The sequence below is a fragment of the Tachysurus vachellii genome, chromosome 3 (assembly GCF_030014155.1).
Source record: "Tachysurus vachellii isolate PV-2020 chromosome 3, HZAU_Pvac_v1, whole genome shotgun sequence".
Lineage (NCBI taxonomy): Eukaryota > Metazoa > Chordata > Actinopteri > Siluriformes > Bagridae > Tachysurus > Tachysurus vachellii.
In genome coordinates this window covers 443,872-463,255 of record NC_083462.1, presented here as the reverse complement: position 1 = coordinate 463,255, position 19,384 = coordinate 443,872, and the positions used below count along the sequence as shown (strand labels likewise).

Sequence of the window (19,384 nt, the reverse complement as noted above, 5' to 3'; positions counted from 1 at the left end):
GGTCAGGAAGCTCGGTGTAGATGGTACATTCAGCTGATCGCAATACCCTCTGGAGGACTCGCCTGTCCTGCATGGTGCTGTTCCTGAAGTGATGCTACCCATCAGGACCCTCTCAATGGTGCAGGTGTAGAAAGTCTTTAGCACCTGAGAGGGCAGTCTGAAGTCTCCAATGCTGAGGGTGAGGGTGGATGATGTGTGTTTGCCCACCCGTACAGCTTGTGGTCTGTCTGTCAGGAAGTTGGAGAGTCCCAGGACCTCCAACTTAGAGGTGATCGTGGAGGGAAGTATGGTGTCAAACGCTGAACTGTAGTCCACAAACAGCAGTTTTGCATAATTCCCTTTTCTGCAGTCCAGGTGGCTCATCGTGGTGTGGAGAAGATGAGCGATGGTGTCCTCAGTAAAGCGGTTCTGGCGGTACGCGAACTGTAGTGGATCCAGTGTGTCTGGTAGTGATGCAGTGATGAAGTCTCTGACAAGTCTCTCGAAGCACTTCATCACTACTGAGGTCAGAGCTAAGGGTGGTAGTCGTTGAGGCAGGCAGGCTGGGGTTTCTTCAGGACAGGAACAATGGTGGACTGTTTGAAGCATGAGGGGACAACAGATTGTTCCAGTGAGAGGTTGAATATCTCAGTAAACACCTGTGCTAGCTGGTCATCACAGGCTTTCAGAACCAGAACTGTGATGCCGTCTGGTCCTGCTGCTGTCCTGGTGTTCACTCTCTTGAATGCCCTCCTCACGTCCTGCTCTGAGATGGTGAACGTGTTTACCTCTCCAGCTCTCTCATCTTGCATGCTGTCTGTGCCGCTAGCGCCGCTAGCCTGGTTAGCTGCAGCCTCGAAGCGAGCGTAAAAGGTGTTTAGCTCGTCAGCCAGAGAAGCGTCCGTATTCCCCATTCTAGAAGCAGATGTTCTATAGTCCGTAATGTTCCTTAGTCCCTACTGTTCAATTTCCGGATAGTTGGAATAGTAATCAGTAACCACCAAGAAATCTTTGCCAAACAAATCAGTTCCAACCTTTTCCCATGCTTGACTAGGCACATCCGCTATCAGCATGGGTTCTTTTGCTTGTTTATAATGATGACTCAAACAGATGTCACATTTATTGATCAATTCTTCAATGTGCTTACTAATTCCAGGCCAATACACAGCTTGTCTTGCTCTTCGCTTGCATTGTTCAATGCCGAGATGCCCTTCATGTATGCGACGAAGCATATCTGGACGCATGGACATTGGAATGACAATTCAATTTTTTCGCAGCAACATGCCACTACATTCACTAAGTTCTGCCCTAATTGGAAAATACTGCAGACACTTGCCTTTGCTCCATCCTTGCTGAAGAAGAACCATCACCTTCTGCAACTCAACATCTTTAGCAGTTTCCTCCACAATACGTTTAAATATCTCATTCGAAAAAGGCAAAGAGGAAACCACAGTACTCACATGTCCTTCCAGTTCTTCCATGATGGGACTGCTCTCTGAAATTACCGGTGCTCGAGACAGTGCATCAGCCACAATGAGATACTTCCCAGGTGTATACTTCCATTCTTGATCATATAAAGAAGACCACACAAACTCTTTGTCATTTTGTAACAATGCTCTTATGTGTTTGGTTTTGGCTGAATCATGGAATCTCTCAAGTCATTAAAATTACAGGTTTTTGCCTTGATCTTGAGGTCAGTAAGAAAGCAATCAAAAGCCTCTCCTTCATGCTGTATTAGTGTCTCATTCTTCTTTGTCAAACAATGAGCATCAATTTTTTCCAATACCTTGTCCAGTTTCTTATCTGCCCCATCCTCAAAGATAAAGGTGTTAAAAACTTCCACAGCATCTACTCCAGCAATCGTAAGTAGCAGGGCAATCTTTCTTTCATCCGCAGCGGCCGTTTGTCCAATGGCTGTAACATACAATTCAAACTGTTGTTTGAAAGTCCTCCAGTTTGCATCAACGTTTCCACACAACTTCAGTGAAACGGGGTTTAATGGCTTCCATTGCGTTCTTCAAGCCCCACTCCTGGTACCATGTATTATTCAGGCATCATACAAATAAGAGGAACTCAAGATTGCAGGAACTGGTTTCTTTATTCCACCGGGGACATCCCTCACATACAAGTTACTATCCCTTTTTCACTCAATGCACCCAGCTTTATACTACCCATTACTGCCACCTAGTGGACCAAACAACATCCCACTCATTACAATCCAGAGCGTCCTGCAGAGCGGCCACCGATTGGTCAGTCCAGCGCGCGACCTCCCTCTCAACTGGAGCTTCCTGTTTCAGCCTTTTAGGGTTAGGGTTAGGGTTAGGGTAGATGAGGAAGATGGCGGCATTTCCCAAACGGTGGACGTGATTGTGCCTTGTAGCTGTTCTTAAATGGTGTGTAGCAGTGGTCCAGTGTCCTTTCGCCCCTGGTGGGGCAGGTGATGTGCTGCTGAACGTTCGGTAATGTGCGTTTGAGGTTGGCATTGTTAAAGTCTCCCACCACAATGAGCACAGCGTCCCGATGCTGTGTTTGGTGTAGCATTAGTGTGTCGTGTAAGTCCCATACTGCAGTGTCTGTGTCCACTTGAGGTGGAATATAAACGGCACTGACTATGACCGAGCTGAATTCCCGAGGTAGATAGAAGGGCCGACATTTGATGGTCAGTAGCTCCAGATTTGGTTTGCAGGAGCGTGTAAGAGGAACGATGCTCGCACTGTCGCACCAGTGGTTGTTCACCATTAGACACACTCCACCTCCCCTTAACTTCCCTGACTCCAGTGTTCTGTCCATGCGATGAACCAAGAAAAACTTGGTCCGGTACCGCAGGGTTCAGCCATGTCTCGGTGAAGCAGAGACGGCTGCAGTCCCGAATGTCCCTCTGGAACTTGACCCTTGCCCTGAGGTCGTCGAGCTTGTTTTCCAGAGACTGGACGTTGGTGGATAACAGGATACTAGGTCAGGGAGGGGCGGCTCGTTTCCCTCGCGGACGCCGGTGTGGGTCACCTCCTTTGTTCCCCCTCAGGATCTCGCTCTGCCAGCATGGGTCCGAGTTTAAAAACGGCGAAGGGTGAGTGTATTTTACACCAATAGATATAAGATTGTCTCTGTCATATCTAATGATATCCATCTTCTATAAGTAAAAAATATAAAAATAAGTAAAATAAAATAAAATAAAAATATAAAATAAACCAAAAAGTCAAGTGTAACCGGAGCAGTCGTGATGGCAGTCGACCTCACCGGCGCCGTGTACTGAATCATATTGTTCTGTCTCTTTAGTCCTGCCTGGAAATCACGTGACTGTTTTGTGAGCAGGACTTTGGTTAGAAAAGATCATTCAGCCAAATCCTTTTTTGAATCTATTAATCAAAATAAAATTATTCCTCTAGAGGACAAATAAGAGGATAAATGGGGTAGCAGCAGCAGCGTGTAGCACCAGCAGCGTGTGAGTGTAGCAGCAGCAACGTGTAGCAGCAGCAGCGTGTGCGTGTAGCAGCAGCAGCGTGTAGCAGCAGCAGCTTTGGAGCTCTCGCATCTTCCAAGCTGCGAGCTTGTAGCTGTCCTTGAATTCTTTTTTAGTCTTGTGTTATGCCATACGGAACCGGGGGCCACTGAACCTGCATTATCAACAACAGTGGGGGCTCGCCGACAGCCTTAGCCACCGGGGAGGCACGTATGGTTGTGCTGCGGTTAGATTGTTGGTTTTGTGTCATGCCATACTGAACCGGGGCCACTGAACCTGCATTAACGTCGACAGTGGGGGCTCGCCGACAGCCTTAGCCACCGGGTAGGCACGTATGGTTGTGTTGTGTTGCAGTTAGATTGTAGCATATACGGTCATATAACGTGGTGTTTGAATTGTTTGTGCGTCATATTTGTTTGCTTGGCTGAGTATTTTTACTCAATTCCGATTTATCTGAGTTTATACTTTAACTCCTTACCCTCTGATACTTTTATTTATTGTTTTCCCAGCGCCCGCTGCTAGCTGGTTAGCATCGCTAGCCTGTTAGCCCGGTTCCGCTAGTACACACCACACTCTGACTCCCTACTTTTTACACAGGGCGAACACATCGGCAATACATCTTAAACCTAAAATAATCGCTCGATATACGTTTTGATATCGCTGCATCCTATTTATATGTTCTCCCAGCCTCCGCCCCTAGCCGGCTAGCATAACTAGCCTGTTAGCCCGAGTACCGCTAGTACACCTTTTCACACCAATTATCTCTGTTGTACTTCATGTACTTCATCATGTCGGTTATGTCTCTGCCTTTGAGTGCAGGTGAGGACACGTTCGAGCTGCACTCAGTGGAACTGGAGCTGGAGGCCGTGGAGAAGCAGATCCGTGACCTACAGGTGAAGCAGGCCGAGCTGCGGGAGCGGAAAGCCGTGCTGGAAGCTCCCCGGTCGCCGCTCACCCGTCTCAGCTAAACTCCCGGCATGTAACTACTACTCCCTCCACCTCTACTCCGTGTTTTTCTCTGCCCAACGCACCCAGGAAGTGGCCTGGCCAGGGGCAGTTCACTCCGGCGCCAGGGCACCGCGGATCCTGGGTGCAGCAGCGGAGGACACGTGCCGGGCCGAGGACCTCTCCCCCCCCACCGCCGGTCTTCGAGATCCCCACCCGGAACCGCTTTGCCCCCCTTCGCGAAACGGCCCGCGACACTGTGATCATCGGACACTCCATCGTCTGCCACGTCCGTGCTACTGTGGCTAAAGGTAAAGCTCACACTCACTGCTTACCTGGTGCCCGTGTTCTTGATGTCGCTGCACAGGTACCTAGGGACGTGAGCAGAAACACCGAAGCCGTGGTTCTTCATGCCGGCTCGAATGACACCAGCCTGAGGCAGTCGGAGATCCTGAAGAGAGACTTCAAGACCCTGGTGGAGACGGCTCACAGCACAGCGCCACAGCGAGGATCATCGTGTCCGGACCACTTCCAACGTACCAGCGAGGAATTGAAAGGTTCAGTAGACTTTTCACTTTTGATGAATGGCTTCAGTCATGGTGTCAGGCTCAGAATCTACTCTTTGTCGATAATTGGAATGTTTTCTGGGAGCATCCTAGGCTGTTCCGCGATGACGGCCTGCACCCCAGCAGAGTTGGAGCGGAGATCCTCTCGGTCCACATATCCAGGGCGCTGCACACCTTCTGACTGGTAAACTATGCTTTAAATTTAAATTTCAACAGCCCTCCTTCACCTCAACACATTGACACAAATGCACACATAGCTCACCCCATAGAAACTGTGTCTGTTCCCCGAGCAGTGAGATTCAAAAGTAATTATGTGAGACGTTCTCGAAATAATCTTACTGTAATTAGGCCAGAAAAATGCCAAAGAAACAAACAAAAACAGTTCCTAAAGTTTGGGCTTCTGAACATTAGATCATTTGCACCCAAAGTACATCGGTCTAAATGAGTCTACACCATCAGGATATATCTATAAGCATGAGCCTCGTCAGACTGGTTGTGGAGGTGGTGTTGCCACTATCTTTAATGATTTCCTTACTGTTACACAGAGAACACAGTATAGATTTAAGTCTTTTGAAGTGCTCGTCCTCAATGTTACACTATCGCACATTCACATGAAAAAATCCCTGATGTCTCTTGCACTAGCAACCGTGTATGGACCACCAGGGCTCTACACCGATTTTCTTAGAGAATTCACAGATTTTCTTTCTGACCTATTGGTTAGCTTTGATAAAGCGTTAATTGTAGGAGATTTTAACATTCATGTTGAAGACACAAATGATGCGTTAGGACTCACATTCATGAACTTACTAAACTCACTTGGGCTTAAACAAAACATCACTAGAGCAACTCACCGTCGTAATCATGCACTAGATTTAATAATATCACACAGAATAGATGTCACTGATATAGATATCATTCCTCAAAGTGATGACATCACAGACCATTACCTCATACTGTACACACTACCTGTAGAACAGACTAACTGTGTCTCACCACGTTATCGACTCGGTAGAACTATTATTATGACCACTAAAGACAGATTCACAAATAACCTGCCTGATCTGTCTGGACTTCTTACTGTACCCTTAAACACAAACCATCTAGATGTAATGACTAACATCATAGACACTATATTCACTAGCACATTAGACACTGTTGTCCCATCAGATTACAGAAGGTTAGAGATAAAACACCTGAACCGTGGTATAACAGTCATACTCACACCCTCAAGAGAGAAACAACCTGTAACCTCGAGCGAAAGTGGAGAAAAGCTAAATTAGAGGTGTTTAGTATTGTGTATGAGGACAATATGTCCAACTATAGACAGGCTCTAAAAGCTGCTAGGGCTCTGAGCACCTGAGCAAACTCATAGAAAATACCCAGAACAATCCCAGGTTTTTATTTAACACAGTGACTAGATTAACACAAACCCAGAGATCTGAACACATTATTATTCCATGACAGTTCAGTAGTGAGGACTTTATTAGATTCTTCACTGATAAAATCGAAAGTATCAGGAATAAAATAGGTGACACTCAACATATGAGAGCAACTAGTGACCCAGTCTCACCTAAGGCTCTAGACACAAAACTACACTGCTTTACAAGTACAGGACAGGAAGAGTTAGATAAGCTTATTACTACAGCTAAATCAACAACTTGTTCACTAGACCCCATTCCAAGTAAATTACTGAAAGAAGTGTTAAACAAACCTGGTGAGACTCTTATTTATATTATTAACTCCTCGTTATCTTTAGGTTACGTCCCTAAGTCTTTCAAGTTGGCAGTTATTAGGCCACTCATCAAAAAACCTAATTTAGATTCAAATGACCTATCAAATTACAGACCTATTTCACATCTTCTGTTTATGTCTAAAATACTAGAAAAAGTTGTGTCTGTTCAACTGAGCTCCTTCTTACAGGAGAACAATATCCTCAAAGAGTTTCAATCAGGTTTCAGGCCCCATCATAGCACAGAAACTGTACTTGTGAAAGTCACAAATGACTTGTTCTTAGCTTCAGATCAAGACTGTATGTCACTATTAGTTCATATTTATTTTTACTCTCTAAAGCCGAAGGATTGTCGAGACTAATGTATGCAGCTCTTTCCTTGGAGATGAATAATCTTCTTCTTCTTCTTTCGGCTTTTCCCTTCAGGGGTCGCCACAGCGAATCATCTCTCTCCACCTAACCCTATCTTCTGCATCCTCAACCCTTGCACCCACTAGCTTCAAATCCTCATTAATTACATCCATATACCTCCTCTTTGGCCTTCCTCTTTGCCTCCTGCCTGGCAGCTCCATGTCCAACATTCTCCTACCAATATACTCACTCTCCCTCCTCTGAACATGTCCAAACCATCTTAATCTCGCCTCCCTAACTTTGTCCCCCAAACGTCCAACATGGGCTGTCCCTCTGATGTACTCGTTCCTAATCCTGTCCAATCTTGTCACACCCAAAGAGAACCTCAACATCTTCAGTTCGGCTACCTCAAGCTCTGACTCCTCTCTCTTCTTCAGTGACACTGTCTCTAAACCATACAGCACGGCCGGTCTCACCACTGTCCTGTACACCTTCCCCTTGATTCTTGCTGATATTTTCCTATCACACAGAACTCCTGACACCTTTCTCCACCCACTCCAACCTGCCTGCACTCGCTTCTTTACTTCTTTCCCACTCTCTCCATTACTCTGGACTGTTGACCCCAAGTACTTAAACTCCTGTACCTTCTTCACCTCTTCACCCTGTAACCTTACTGTTCCACTTCCCTCCCTTTCATTCACACACATGTACTCAGTCTTACTACGACTGACTTTCATTCCTCTTCTCTCCAGCGCAAACCTCCACCTCTCCAGGTTTTCCTCCACCCGCTCCCTGCTCTCACTACAGATCACAATGTCATCTGCAAACATCATCGTCCAAGGAGACTCCTGTCTGACCTCCTCTGACAACTGGTCCATCACTATAGCAAACAGGAAGGGGCTCAGAGCCGATCCCTGATGCAGTCCCACCTCCACTGTAAACTCCTCTGTCTGACCTACAGCACACCTCACCACTGTCCTGCTCCTCTCATACATGTCCTGCACCACTCTGACATACTTCTCTGCTACTCCTGACTTCCTCATACAGTACCACAGCTCTTCTCTTGGCACCCTGTCATACGCTTTCTCTAAGTCTACAAACACACAGTGCAACTCCCTCTGACCATCCCTATACTTCTCCATCAACATTCTCAGAGCAAAAATTGCATCTGTTGTGCTCTTTCTGGGCATGAAGCCATACTGCTGTTCACAAATTTCCACCACCTTCCTTAACCTAGCTTCCACTACTCTTTCCCACAACTTCATTGTATGGCTCATCAACTTTATCCCCCTATAGTTGCTGCAACTCTGCACGTCACCCTTATTCTTAAAGATCGGCACTAACACACTCCTTCTCCATTCCTCAGGCATCCTCTCACTTTCTAATACCCTGTTGAACAAACTAGTTAAAAATTCCACTGCTGCCTCTCCTAGACACTTCCAGACCTCTACCGGGATGTCGTCAGGACCAACTGCCTTTCCACTTTTCATCCTCTTCAAAGCCTTCCTGACTTCATCCTTTCTAATCTTATCTACTTCCTGTTCCACAGAGTTCACCCCTTCTACTCTTTTTTCCCTCTGATTTTCCTCATTCATCAGCTCCTCAAAGTATTCCTTCCATCTCCTCTGTACACTCTCCTCACTTGTGAGCACCCTTCCATCTCTATCCTTAATAATTCTAACTTGCTGCACATCCTTCCCATCTCGATCCCTCTGTCTAGCTAACCTGTACAAGTCTTTCTCTCCTTCTCTAGTGTCTAACCTAGTGTACAACTCTTCATATGCCTTCTGCTTGGCCTTAGACACCTCCCTCTTCACTCTGCGCTGTAACTCCTTGTATTCCTGTCTATTCTCTTCAGTCCTGTCCATATCCCACTTCTTCTTGGCTAATCTCTTCCTCTGGATACTATCCTGAACTTCCTCATTCCACCACCAAGTCTCCTTATCTTCTTTCCTCCTTCCAGATGACACACCCAGCACCTTTCTCCCTGTCTCCCTGATCACTTCTGCTGTAGTTTCCCAGTCATCCGGCAGCACTACCTGACCACCCAGAGCCTGCCTCAACTTCTGTCTAAATTCCTCACAACATTCCTCCTTTTTCAGCTTCCACCACTTAGTTTTCTTCTCTATCTTTGACCTCTTCCTCTTACACACCATCAGAGTCATCCTACACACCACCATCCTATGCTGTCTGGCTACACTCTCTCCCACTACCACTTTACAGTCACTAATCTCTTTCAGATTGCCTCTTCTACAAAGGATGTAGTCTACCTGTGTTCTCCTACCTCCACTCTTGTAAGTCACTCTATGTTCCTCCCTCTTCTGAAAATATGTGTTAACCACAGCCATGTCCATCCTCTTAGCAAAGTCTTCTACCATCTGTCCTTCAAGGTTCCTTTCCTTAACTCCAAACTTGCCCATCACCTCCTCATCACCTGTGTTCCCCTCACCAACATGTCCATTAAAATCCGCTCCTATCACCACTCTCTCACCCTTGGGAATACTCTCAATCACCTCATCGAATTCACACCAGAATCTCTCTTTCTCCTCTAACTCACAACCTACCTGCGGGGCATAACCACTAACAACATTCAACATCACCCCTTCAATCTCTAACTTCAGACTCATCACCCTGTCTGACACTCTCTTCACCTCCAGAACATTCCTCACAAACTCCTCCTTCAGGACCACACCTACCCCATTTCTCTTACTATCCACACCATAATAAAACAGCTTGAATCCTGCTCCTATACTACGAGCCTTGCTACCCTTCCACCTGGTCTCCTGTACACACAGTATATCCACCTTCCTTCTCTCCATCAGATCAGCCAGCTCTCTAACTTTCCCTGTCATAGTACCAACATTCAGAGTCCCTATTCTCAGTCCTACACTCTTACCTTTCCTCTTCTCTCTCTGTCTGTGCACTCTCCTCCCTCCTCTACTCCTTCGACCAACAGTAGCCCAATTTCCACCGGCGCCCTGTAGGTCAACGGCGCCGATGGCGGTCGTTGTTAACCCGGGCCTCGACCGATCCGGTATGAAATTCTTACTGACAACTCGCATGGTTAGATTTGGCAATGTTTTATGCCGGATGCCCTTCCTGACGCAACCCTCTCTATTTATCCGGGCTTGGGACCGGCACAGAAGTCTCTGGACTGTGACCCTCCTTGGAGATGAATAATAGAACGTTAAAAAGGTTGATAGCATGTTAAATAATTTTGTTTGGAAAAATAAAACCCACTTTATTAGAAAATCAGTCATGATGAATCCACTAAAAAAATGGGGGTTGGATTTTTTAGATTTTACTACATTAAACAATTAAATTCAAGTTTATTTGTATAGCGCTTTTTACAATGGACATTGTCTCAAAGCAGCTTTACAGAACATAAACATAGAACAAAAGGTAAACATAGGGAATAATATAAAGATTAATATAATAAAAATTCAAGATATATAGTTCACAGTATGTATGTATGTATGTATGTATGTATGTGTGTATGTATGTATGTGTGTATGTATGTATTTATCCCCAATGAGCAAGTCTGAGGTGACTCAGGTGACTGTGGGGAGGAAAAAACACCCTTAGATGGTAAAGGAAGAAACCTTGAGAGGAACCAGACTCAAAGGGGAACCTCATCCTCATGTGGGTGACACTGGGGGTGTGATTATAAATATACAGTCTGATAAATGTTGTGTTGATGAGGAGGTTGTTGTCCTCAAACACCACATGGAGTTACATCTCCTCTTTAGTATCGCAGAGTCTCTTTAGATCTCTAGATGTCTCAGGATCCTCAGAGTCCTCGGAGTCGCCCTCGTCTCAGTGGAGGTCCAAAATCTTCATCGCATGGAAGACAATTGGGGCTGGTACAATTTCTGGAAGCCTCGTGATGGTAGAAAGAGAGAAGCAGTGGAGAGGAATTAACGTAGCTGCTGTTCATAATATTAGCAAGCACTAGATGATAATGTGCATTTGGTCTGATGTAATAGTGCACAATATTATGGGATGTATTATGTGTATGTCTGACTAAAGAGATGAGTTTTTAATCTACATTTAAACTGGGAAAGTGTGTCTGAGCCCCGAACACTATCAGGAAGACTATTCCAGAGTTTGGGAGCTAAATAAGAAAACGCTCTACCACCTTTAGTAGATTTAGATATTCTGGGAACTACCAGAAGTCCTGAGTTTTGTGATCTCAGAGAGCGTGAAGGATTGTAACGTGTTAGAAGAGTAGTTAGATACATGGGAGCTAAACCATTAAGAGCCTTGTACGTAAGTAGCAGCAGTTTGTAATCAATTCTAAACTTAACAGGTAGCCAGTGTAGAGATGATAAAATTGGGGTTATATGGTCATACTTTCTTGTCCTAGTGAGAATTCTGGCAGCTGCATTTTGGACTAACTGTAGCCTATTTATTAAAGATGCAGGACAACCACCTAGTAATGCATTACAATAGTCCAGTCTAGAGGTCATGAAAGCATGAACTAGCTTCTCAGCATCAGATACAGACAGGATGTTTCTCAGCTTGGCAATATTTCTAAGATGAAGAAGGCTGTGTTTGTAATATGGTGATATGATTTTAAAGACAAGTTGCTGTCTAATAAACACCAGGGGTCTCATTTATATAGCGTGCATACGCACAAAACGGGGCTGGAAACGTGCGTACGCCAGTTTTCGCGCAAAGGTTGTGATCTATAAAAAAACAACCTGACGGGAAAATGTGCGCACCTTTTAAGCAAACTTTGAGATGTGCATACACACATTCTGGAGACAAAGGGAATTGGTGACACAGATGGTGAGGTCGTGAACTGAAGTTAGATTGTAGAAAATACATGTGAGAAGAACGATTATAAGAATTAATGACATTTAATTTTCACCCCATTTCATACGTTATATCCACATTATCATGAGTGTAAACGCAGTGTAAAAATGAAATATTTTCCTTAATGTACATATAGCTATCATAAAATGTCAAAGTCTGCAAATACAGTCATGAAGCACAATCGCTACTCATCATTGGTCCTAACTATTACGGTGTTCATTACAAAACCGTCATGAAGAAGCATGTGTTCACTATAACATTTTCGGCTTAAATTTTCGCCCACAAATTAATTCTGTGATTTTGTCAAGGTGTTAACAATCAGTCTAATTGCTAGAAACATATAAATCCTCCGGTGACCCGGGTATGTAATGCTTCATGATGGCACTGCTGGCACTGTTGGAGGATTACGCCAATGGCAGAATAAGGAGGGAACGAGTTTTCAGGGACCATGATGATTTCCTGGCCCATTATGATGACTGGCTAATAAGCCAATTTAGATTCCCTAGAGCTGTGCTCTTAGATCTATGTGCTGAATTGGGTCCAGTATTAGAGAGGGCAACACGCCGGAACCATGCCATCCCAGTCCAAATACAAGTCCTCACCACTCTGGGGTTCTTGGCAACCGGCTGTTTCCAGCAGGAATTGGCAGACAGGTAAATTATTTATATAAAAAGAACTATAAGTAATCCTCAACTTTGTCTCTAAGTCCTTTTTGTATATGAAATAATTCTATTGGAATCTATCATCTCACCCTATAGGTCTGGTATATCACAGCCGTCCCTGAGTGCCATAATATCTGTTGTTTTGAATGGTATACTTAATATGGGTAGTCGATACATCAGGTTCCCCTACACTGTGCGAGAACAGGCCGAAATTAAAATGCAGTTTGCAGCAATGTCTGGTTTCCCAAATGTAATTGGCGCAATTGACTGCGCTCATGTTGCTATAAGGGCACCATCTGAAAATGAATTTCCTTATGTTAATAGAAAGCATGTGCATTCTATTACTGTGCAAATCATATGTGACTCCAACATGACCCTCACAAACATTGTGGCACGCTGGCCTGGTTCAACACATGATTCCTTTATATTGACACATAACAGTGTAGGGAACAGACTAAATGCAGGCGCAGTACGTGATGGCTGGCTTCTTGGTGAGTTTATTAAAAAGTAGAAACTGTAACAATTTTGTTTTTAATATAATTATAACAATGTTGTTTTTAATATAATTATAACCTGCAGGCGACAGTGGCTACCCCCTGAGACGCTGGCTCCTCACCCCATTTTTAAACCCGCAGAGCGCAGAGGAAACTCATTATAACGAGGTCCACTCTCGTGCCCGCGCAGTGATTTGCATTGACTATTTATGGTTAAAAATGGGCGTGTACAGGGCGGGATTTCACGTACGCACATATGCGGGTGATCTGTGATTTATAAAGGGAACATTGCTTACAGGTGTGCGTACGCACGGTTTTATAAATCGGAGATTTTTTTGGCATACGCCATTTTTGGCTTTTGGGCGTACGTAAACTTTTAGCAGGGATCCTACGCACAGTTTTAGAAATGAGACCCCAGGTCTTTCACTGTCGAGCTACTAGTAACAGTACATCCCTCTAATTGGAAGTTAAATTGTGAGAGTTTCTGTGTACTGGGTTATGGACCTATAAGTAGTATTTCTGTCTTATCAGAGTTTAATAACAGAAAATTACAGGACATCCAGTCTTTTATCTCTCTAACGCACTGAGTTAATTTGGACACTTTAGTTATTTCATCTGGTTTTGATGAGATGTATAACTGTGTATCATCAGCATAACAGTGGAAACTAATCCCATGTCTTCTAATGATCTTCCCTAATGGAAGCATGTATATTGAGAAAAGCAGAGGTCCTAGAACTGATCCTTGAGGGACCCCGTGATTAACTAGGAGAATGTTGTGATCTATAGTGTCGAATGCAGCACTAAGGTCAAGTAGAACTAATAGTGACATACAGTCTTGGTCTGAAGCTAATAACAAGTCATTTGTGACTTTCACAAGTGCAGTTTCTGTGCTATGATGGGGCCTGAAACCTGACTGAAACTCTTCGAGGATATTGTTCTCTGTAAGAAGGAGCTCAGTTGAACAGACACAACCTTTTCTAGTATTTTAGACATAAACTGAAGGTGTGAAATAGGTCTGTAATTTAATAGTTCATTAGGATCTAAATTCTGTTTCTTAATGAGGGGCCTAATGACTGCCAACTTGAAGGATTTAGGGACGTAACCTAAAAATAGTGAGGAGTTAATAATATAAAGAAGAGGCTCACCAGCTTTATGTAACACTTCTTTCAGTAATTTACTTGGAATGGGGTCTAGTGAACAAGTTGTTGAGAAAGATTTCACTTGTTTTGGCAATGTACCCACACAGAGACATTTTGGTCTGATATATTGATTTTTATCCAGTCATATTTTATAAGTGACTTTTCTTTTTGTTTTAAAGATGTTTTCTTTGGATTGTTTGAATATTTAAAGAGAATACAGTGATCCCGCGTTTATCGCGGTTAATGGGGACCGGAACCCCTCGCGATAGGTGAAAATCCTCAAAAGTAAAAAGTGCCCCCTAGGAATTTCCGTACATGTGTGTGTGGGTACCAGAATGTTTAAAATATGTATATTTATACTTTATATATATTTTACTTAAATCTATTTAATTATAAAACCTTAATATTATACATTCACTCACTCACATATATTTTACTTAAATCTATTTAACTATAAAACCTTAGTTTGACCTTTTCAATTATGGTCATAATCTTCCTCTTCCTCTTGGGCTCACTAGTGGAATCTTTTGCAAGCGCACGGCACTTATGAGGCATTGTAAGGGCTTAACGAAAACACAATAAGCACAGAGACACAGTTGACAGCGTGAACGAGAGTGGAGAGATACAGTACAACAAGGGAAGAAGCTGGGAAAGGATGCGATGATGCGCAGCCAATCAGCTCAGATCTCGCGCCGGGAGCCAATCACGTGCCTTGTCTGAGTGCCCAGAAACATGTACAAAGCCTCTGAGAGAGTTTCTCTCTTTGTCTGGCATCCTGGGAAACCATTGTTATTTTTATTTTTCGATGAATAATCTTTAAAAAATCTCTGATGCACTGAGGCCTCAAAACTTGAACCGCAAAGTGGCAAGGGATTACTGTATAAGGAAATATTATATAATTAATCAGTGTTTCCTTGTGTGTGTGGAGTTTGCATGTTCTCCCCGTGCCTCGGGGGTTTCCTCCGGGTACTCCGGTTTCCTCCCCCGGTCCAAAGACATGCATGGTAGGTTGATTGGTATCTCTGGAAAATTATCCGTAGTGTGTGATTGCGTGAGTGAATGAGAGTGTGTGTGTGTGCCCTGCGATGGGTTGGCACTCCGTCCAGGGTGTATCCTGCCTTGATGCCCAATGACGCCTGAGATAGGCACAGGCTCCCCGTGACCCGAGGTAGTTCGGATATAAGCGGTAGAAAATGAATGAATGAATGAATAATCAGTGTTTCCTACTGGCTAAATTTCACATAAACAAAGATGTACTGGCTCTAAACCTAACTTTTCTCTATTCAGAGATGATCTTGCAGGTTTATTGAAACTATCCAATGCTCTATTAATCCCAAAGTTACGAAAACTGTTTCTCTTTATTTATCCTTTTTGTCCTCTTAAGCTTTACATAACCTAAACTGCATTGTTGTTGTGTTATTACCCTGGCAACTTATTTGTGTTTACGTATTTTTCTTTTTTGTGTTTCATATGTGTATTGGCATAATGCTTTGATGTTTTGTACTGTTTAATAATAATTAATAATTAAAAAAAACTTTGGTTAGAAATGTGATGATACTTTAATTAAACTGGTCACTAAAGTAAGTTTAACTGATTGGTAAAGACTGAAATATCCAAACACCACCTAACACACCTGGAGGACACAGTGCTCAAGGAGAGACTATTGGTGATACTCACACTTATGAGTTTGGTGAATAAATAGGACTGTCAAAGAAGCACAGGGGGGGGGAGAGAATGGCATTGACACATTGAGGCATTGAGAATGGTGGTTGAAGACCTACTTATTCAGGAAACACTTCAACTAGCACTTCTTTCATTATCTTTTGCATTAAAAAAAAAACAAAATAAAAAAAAAAAAAAACACACCTTTGACACTTTCATTGTAACTTTGAACAAATGTTTTAAACTCATGGTATCTTAAGTATGTAACTTAGTGAGCCAGCATTAATGTATTCAATGTTAGAGATTTAAGCACTTATGTACGTCGCTCTGGATAAGGGGGTCTGCCAAATGCTGTAAATGTAAATGTAATGTAAATGAGAACGGCATTCTAAAAAGAATGGCATTGACAAGACACGAACACATATATAATATAGACAGTTGTATGTACAGTGGAAAAATGTGCAATTGAAATATAAATAAGTGTGTATTTTAAGTAAATAATGTAAGAATAGTGTTGTGTGTTCTGTGTATGTTAAGTGTTCATCAGATGGATTGCCTGAGGGAAGAAACTGTTCTTATGTCTGGTCGTTCTGGTGCTCAGGGCTCTGGAGCGACGACCAGATGGCAACAGTTCAAAGAGTGAGTGTGCTGGATGTGAGGGGTCCAGAATGAGGGAGTGTGCTGGATGTGAGGGGTCCAGAGTGAGTGTACTGGATTTGAGGGGTCCAGAGTGAGTGAGTGTGCTGGATGTGAGGGGTCCAGAGTGAGTGAGTGTGCTGGATGTGAGGGGTCCAGAGTGAGTGTGCAGGTAGTGAGCTGTCCAGAGTGAGTGTGCTGGATGTGAGGGGTCCAGAGTGAGTGTGCTAGATGTGAGGGGTCCAGAGTGAGGGAGTGTGCTGGATGTGAGGGGTCTAGAGTGAGGGAGTGTGCTGGTAGTGAGCTGTCCAGAGTGAGTGTGCTGGACGTGAGGGGTCCAGAGTGAGTGAGTGTGCTGGATGTGAGGGGTCCAGAGTGAGTGTGCTGGATGTGAGGGGTCCAGAGTGAGTGTGCTGGATGTGAGGGGTCCAGAGTGAGGGAGTGTGCTGGGTGTGAGGGGTCCAGAGTGAGTGAGTGTGCTGGATGTGAGGGGTCCAGAGTGATTGACTTTGCCCTTTTGCTCACTCTGGAGAAGTACAGATCTTGGAGAGTGGGGAGAGTTGTGCCAATGATTCGCTCAGCAGTCTGGACTTCCCTCTGTAGTCTCCTGAGGTCGGATTGGGTAGCTGAGCTGAACCAAACAGTCACTGAGGTGCAGAGGGTGGATTCGATGATTGCAGTGTAGAACTGTTTCAGCAGATCCTGAGGCAGGTTGAACTTCTTCAGCTGGTGAAGGAAGTACAACCTCTGCTGAGCCTTTTTCACAATGGAGTCAATGTGAATGTCCCACTTCAGGTCCTGGGAGATTGTGGTTCCCAGGAATCTGAATGACTTCTCTGCTGTGACAATGCTGTCCATGATGGTGAGTGGGGGGAGAGCAGGGGGGTTTCTCCTGAAGTCCACGATCATCTCCACTGTCTTGAGCATGTTCAGCTCCAGGTTGTTAAGACTGCACCAGACAGCCAGCCGTTCAACCTCCAGGCATACTTGTCACCGTCCTGGATGAGGCCGATCAGTGTGGTGTCGTCTGCAAACTTCAGGAGCTTGACAGAGGGGTCATTAGAGGTGCAGTCATCCGTGTACAGAGAGAAGAGCAGTGGGGAGAGGACACAACCCTGGGGGACACTAGTGCTGATGGTGCGGGTGCTAGATTTGAGTTTTCCCAGTCGCACTAGCTGCTGCCTGTCTGTGAGAAAGCTGGTGATCCACTGACAGACAGAGGAGGGCACAGAGAGCTGGGTTAGTTTGGGCTGAAGGAGTGATGGGATGGTGGTGTTAAAGGCAGAGCTGAAGTCCACAAACAGGATCCTCACATAAGTCCCTGGTCTGTCCAGATGCTGCAGAATATAATGCAGTCCCTTATTGACTGTATACAGCACTCAGATAAATGTGTTTTATAGAAAAACCAAGTGATGTATTTGTGCAGTTTAAGAGCTTGCTGAATTTAGGAATTTAATTTATTCTATAATTTCAATACTGAAAACAAAGACAAGCTGCTTGTTAATAGGGTTATGACTGAAGGAAATAAGTTGTTCTTAGTCGACGCTACAGAGCCCTAAGCACCAAAACAACCAGCTATAGGAGTCAATCCATCTGATGAACACTTAACATACATCTGATGAACACATACACTGAACAAACCCTATTGTTACATTGTTTAAATGTACTCATTTATATTTTAATCTGCACATCTATATTTCAATTTGCACATTCTTTTTTTTTTCACTGTACATAATACTGTCTATTATATGTGTTCATGTCTTATCAATGTCATCCTGTTACACTGTGGAGCTTCTGTACTAGAACAAAATCCTCGTATGTGAAAACTTACTTGGCAATAAAGACCTTTCTGATTCTGACTTTTATTTTAAAGACTATTGCACATTTACAACCGATAACCTTATTATACAATGAGCACAAATCACTGGTACATATTAAATCTAACCGATAAAATGAGGTGTAAATGTGTGTAGATGGTGAAAGTCAGTGTGACTTTATTAGGGGGAGGAATAAGTCATTATAACACACTGTGTTGTGGAACTCTAGTGTTAAAGACAAAGTTTTTACCCGGAGATATTATGCGGAACCAACAACCGGAAGTCCGTGTGAAGCAGGCGGAAGTTTACTCCTCCTCCCGGCGTGTGTCCAGTGTTAGAGCAAATTACTGTTTATTTTCTGTTCCGCAGTTTAACTCTTTATTTATATTAGAAAATGTCTGATAACGAAGACAAGTAAGTGTCGTTTATGTTGTGTTATGAAAATGAACTCGGTTAAATATATAAACTAGTAGAAATGTGTTGTGAGTGAGAGTGTGTGTGTGTGTGTGTGTGTGTGTGTGTGTGTGTGTGTGTGTGTGTGTGTGTGTGTGTGTGTGTGTGTGTGTGTGTGTGTGTGTGTGTGTGTGTGTGTGTGTGAGAGAGAGAGAGAGAGAGAGAGAGTGTGTGTCTGTGTATCAGTGTTGAATGTGATTATTAAAGTGTGTAAAAATCTCCTGTAATGGACTGAATCTGATGATTTATACTGATACACACGTGTGTTTATATGTGTGTACATGTGTATGTGTTTGTGTGTATAGATGTGTGTATATGTGTATGTGAAGCTTCTCTTGTGAAGCTGCACTTGGTTTCACACCAGTGACAGTAATGAGTTTAGGCCTGATTGTGTTACAAAGGTGTAAATAGGTGTAAATCCTCACTCACTGTCACTACGGACAAGAGGAAAGAACTCAGTCATGATCTATGTGTGTGGAAGCACAAAGTGTCCTCTAGAGTCAACAACAACTCTGTATCACTACTAAAGCTCTAATAGACCCCTCAACCATACAGGGGACACGGTATCAAGATCCAGTGTTCAGTCAATTCTGCATGTAGGTGGTCCCATGTCCATCACCCCAGAGACGCCCTTCCTTACCCAGTGACGCCCCTCCTTACCCAGAGACGCCCC

At 43.9% G+C, this 19,384-nt stretch overlaps 3 protein-coding genes across 3 annotated transcripts in view; 1 reads left to right on the top strand and 2 right to left on the bottom strand.

Moving 5' to 3' along the window:
- LOC132842105 (GTPase IMAP family member 8) overlaps positions 1–19,384 on the bottom strand; it is a 611,624-nt gene that overhangs the window by 160,613 nt on the left and 431,627 nt on the right. The gene's annotated exons all lie outside the window — the stretch shown is intronic.
- Positions 1–19,384, bottom strand: part of LOC132842477 (uncharacterized) — a 301,251-nt gene that overhangs the window by 12,900 nt on the left and 268,967 nt on the right. The window lies entirely within an intron of this gene.
- The window catches only part of polr2f (RNA polymerase II, I and III subunit F), a 3,245-nt gene continuing 2,394 nt past the window's right edge, over positions 18,534–19,384 (top strand). The window contains exon 1 of the mRNA XM_060865233.1: positions 18,534–18,672. Coding sequence (XP_060721216.1) covers positions 18,653–18,672 — 20 coding nt within the window. The 5' untranslated portion in view covers positions 18,534–18,652. The remainder of the gene's footprint in view (positions 18,673–19,384) is intronic.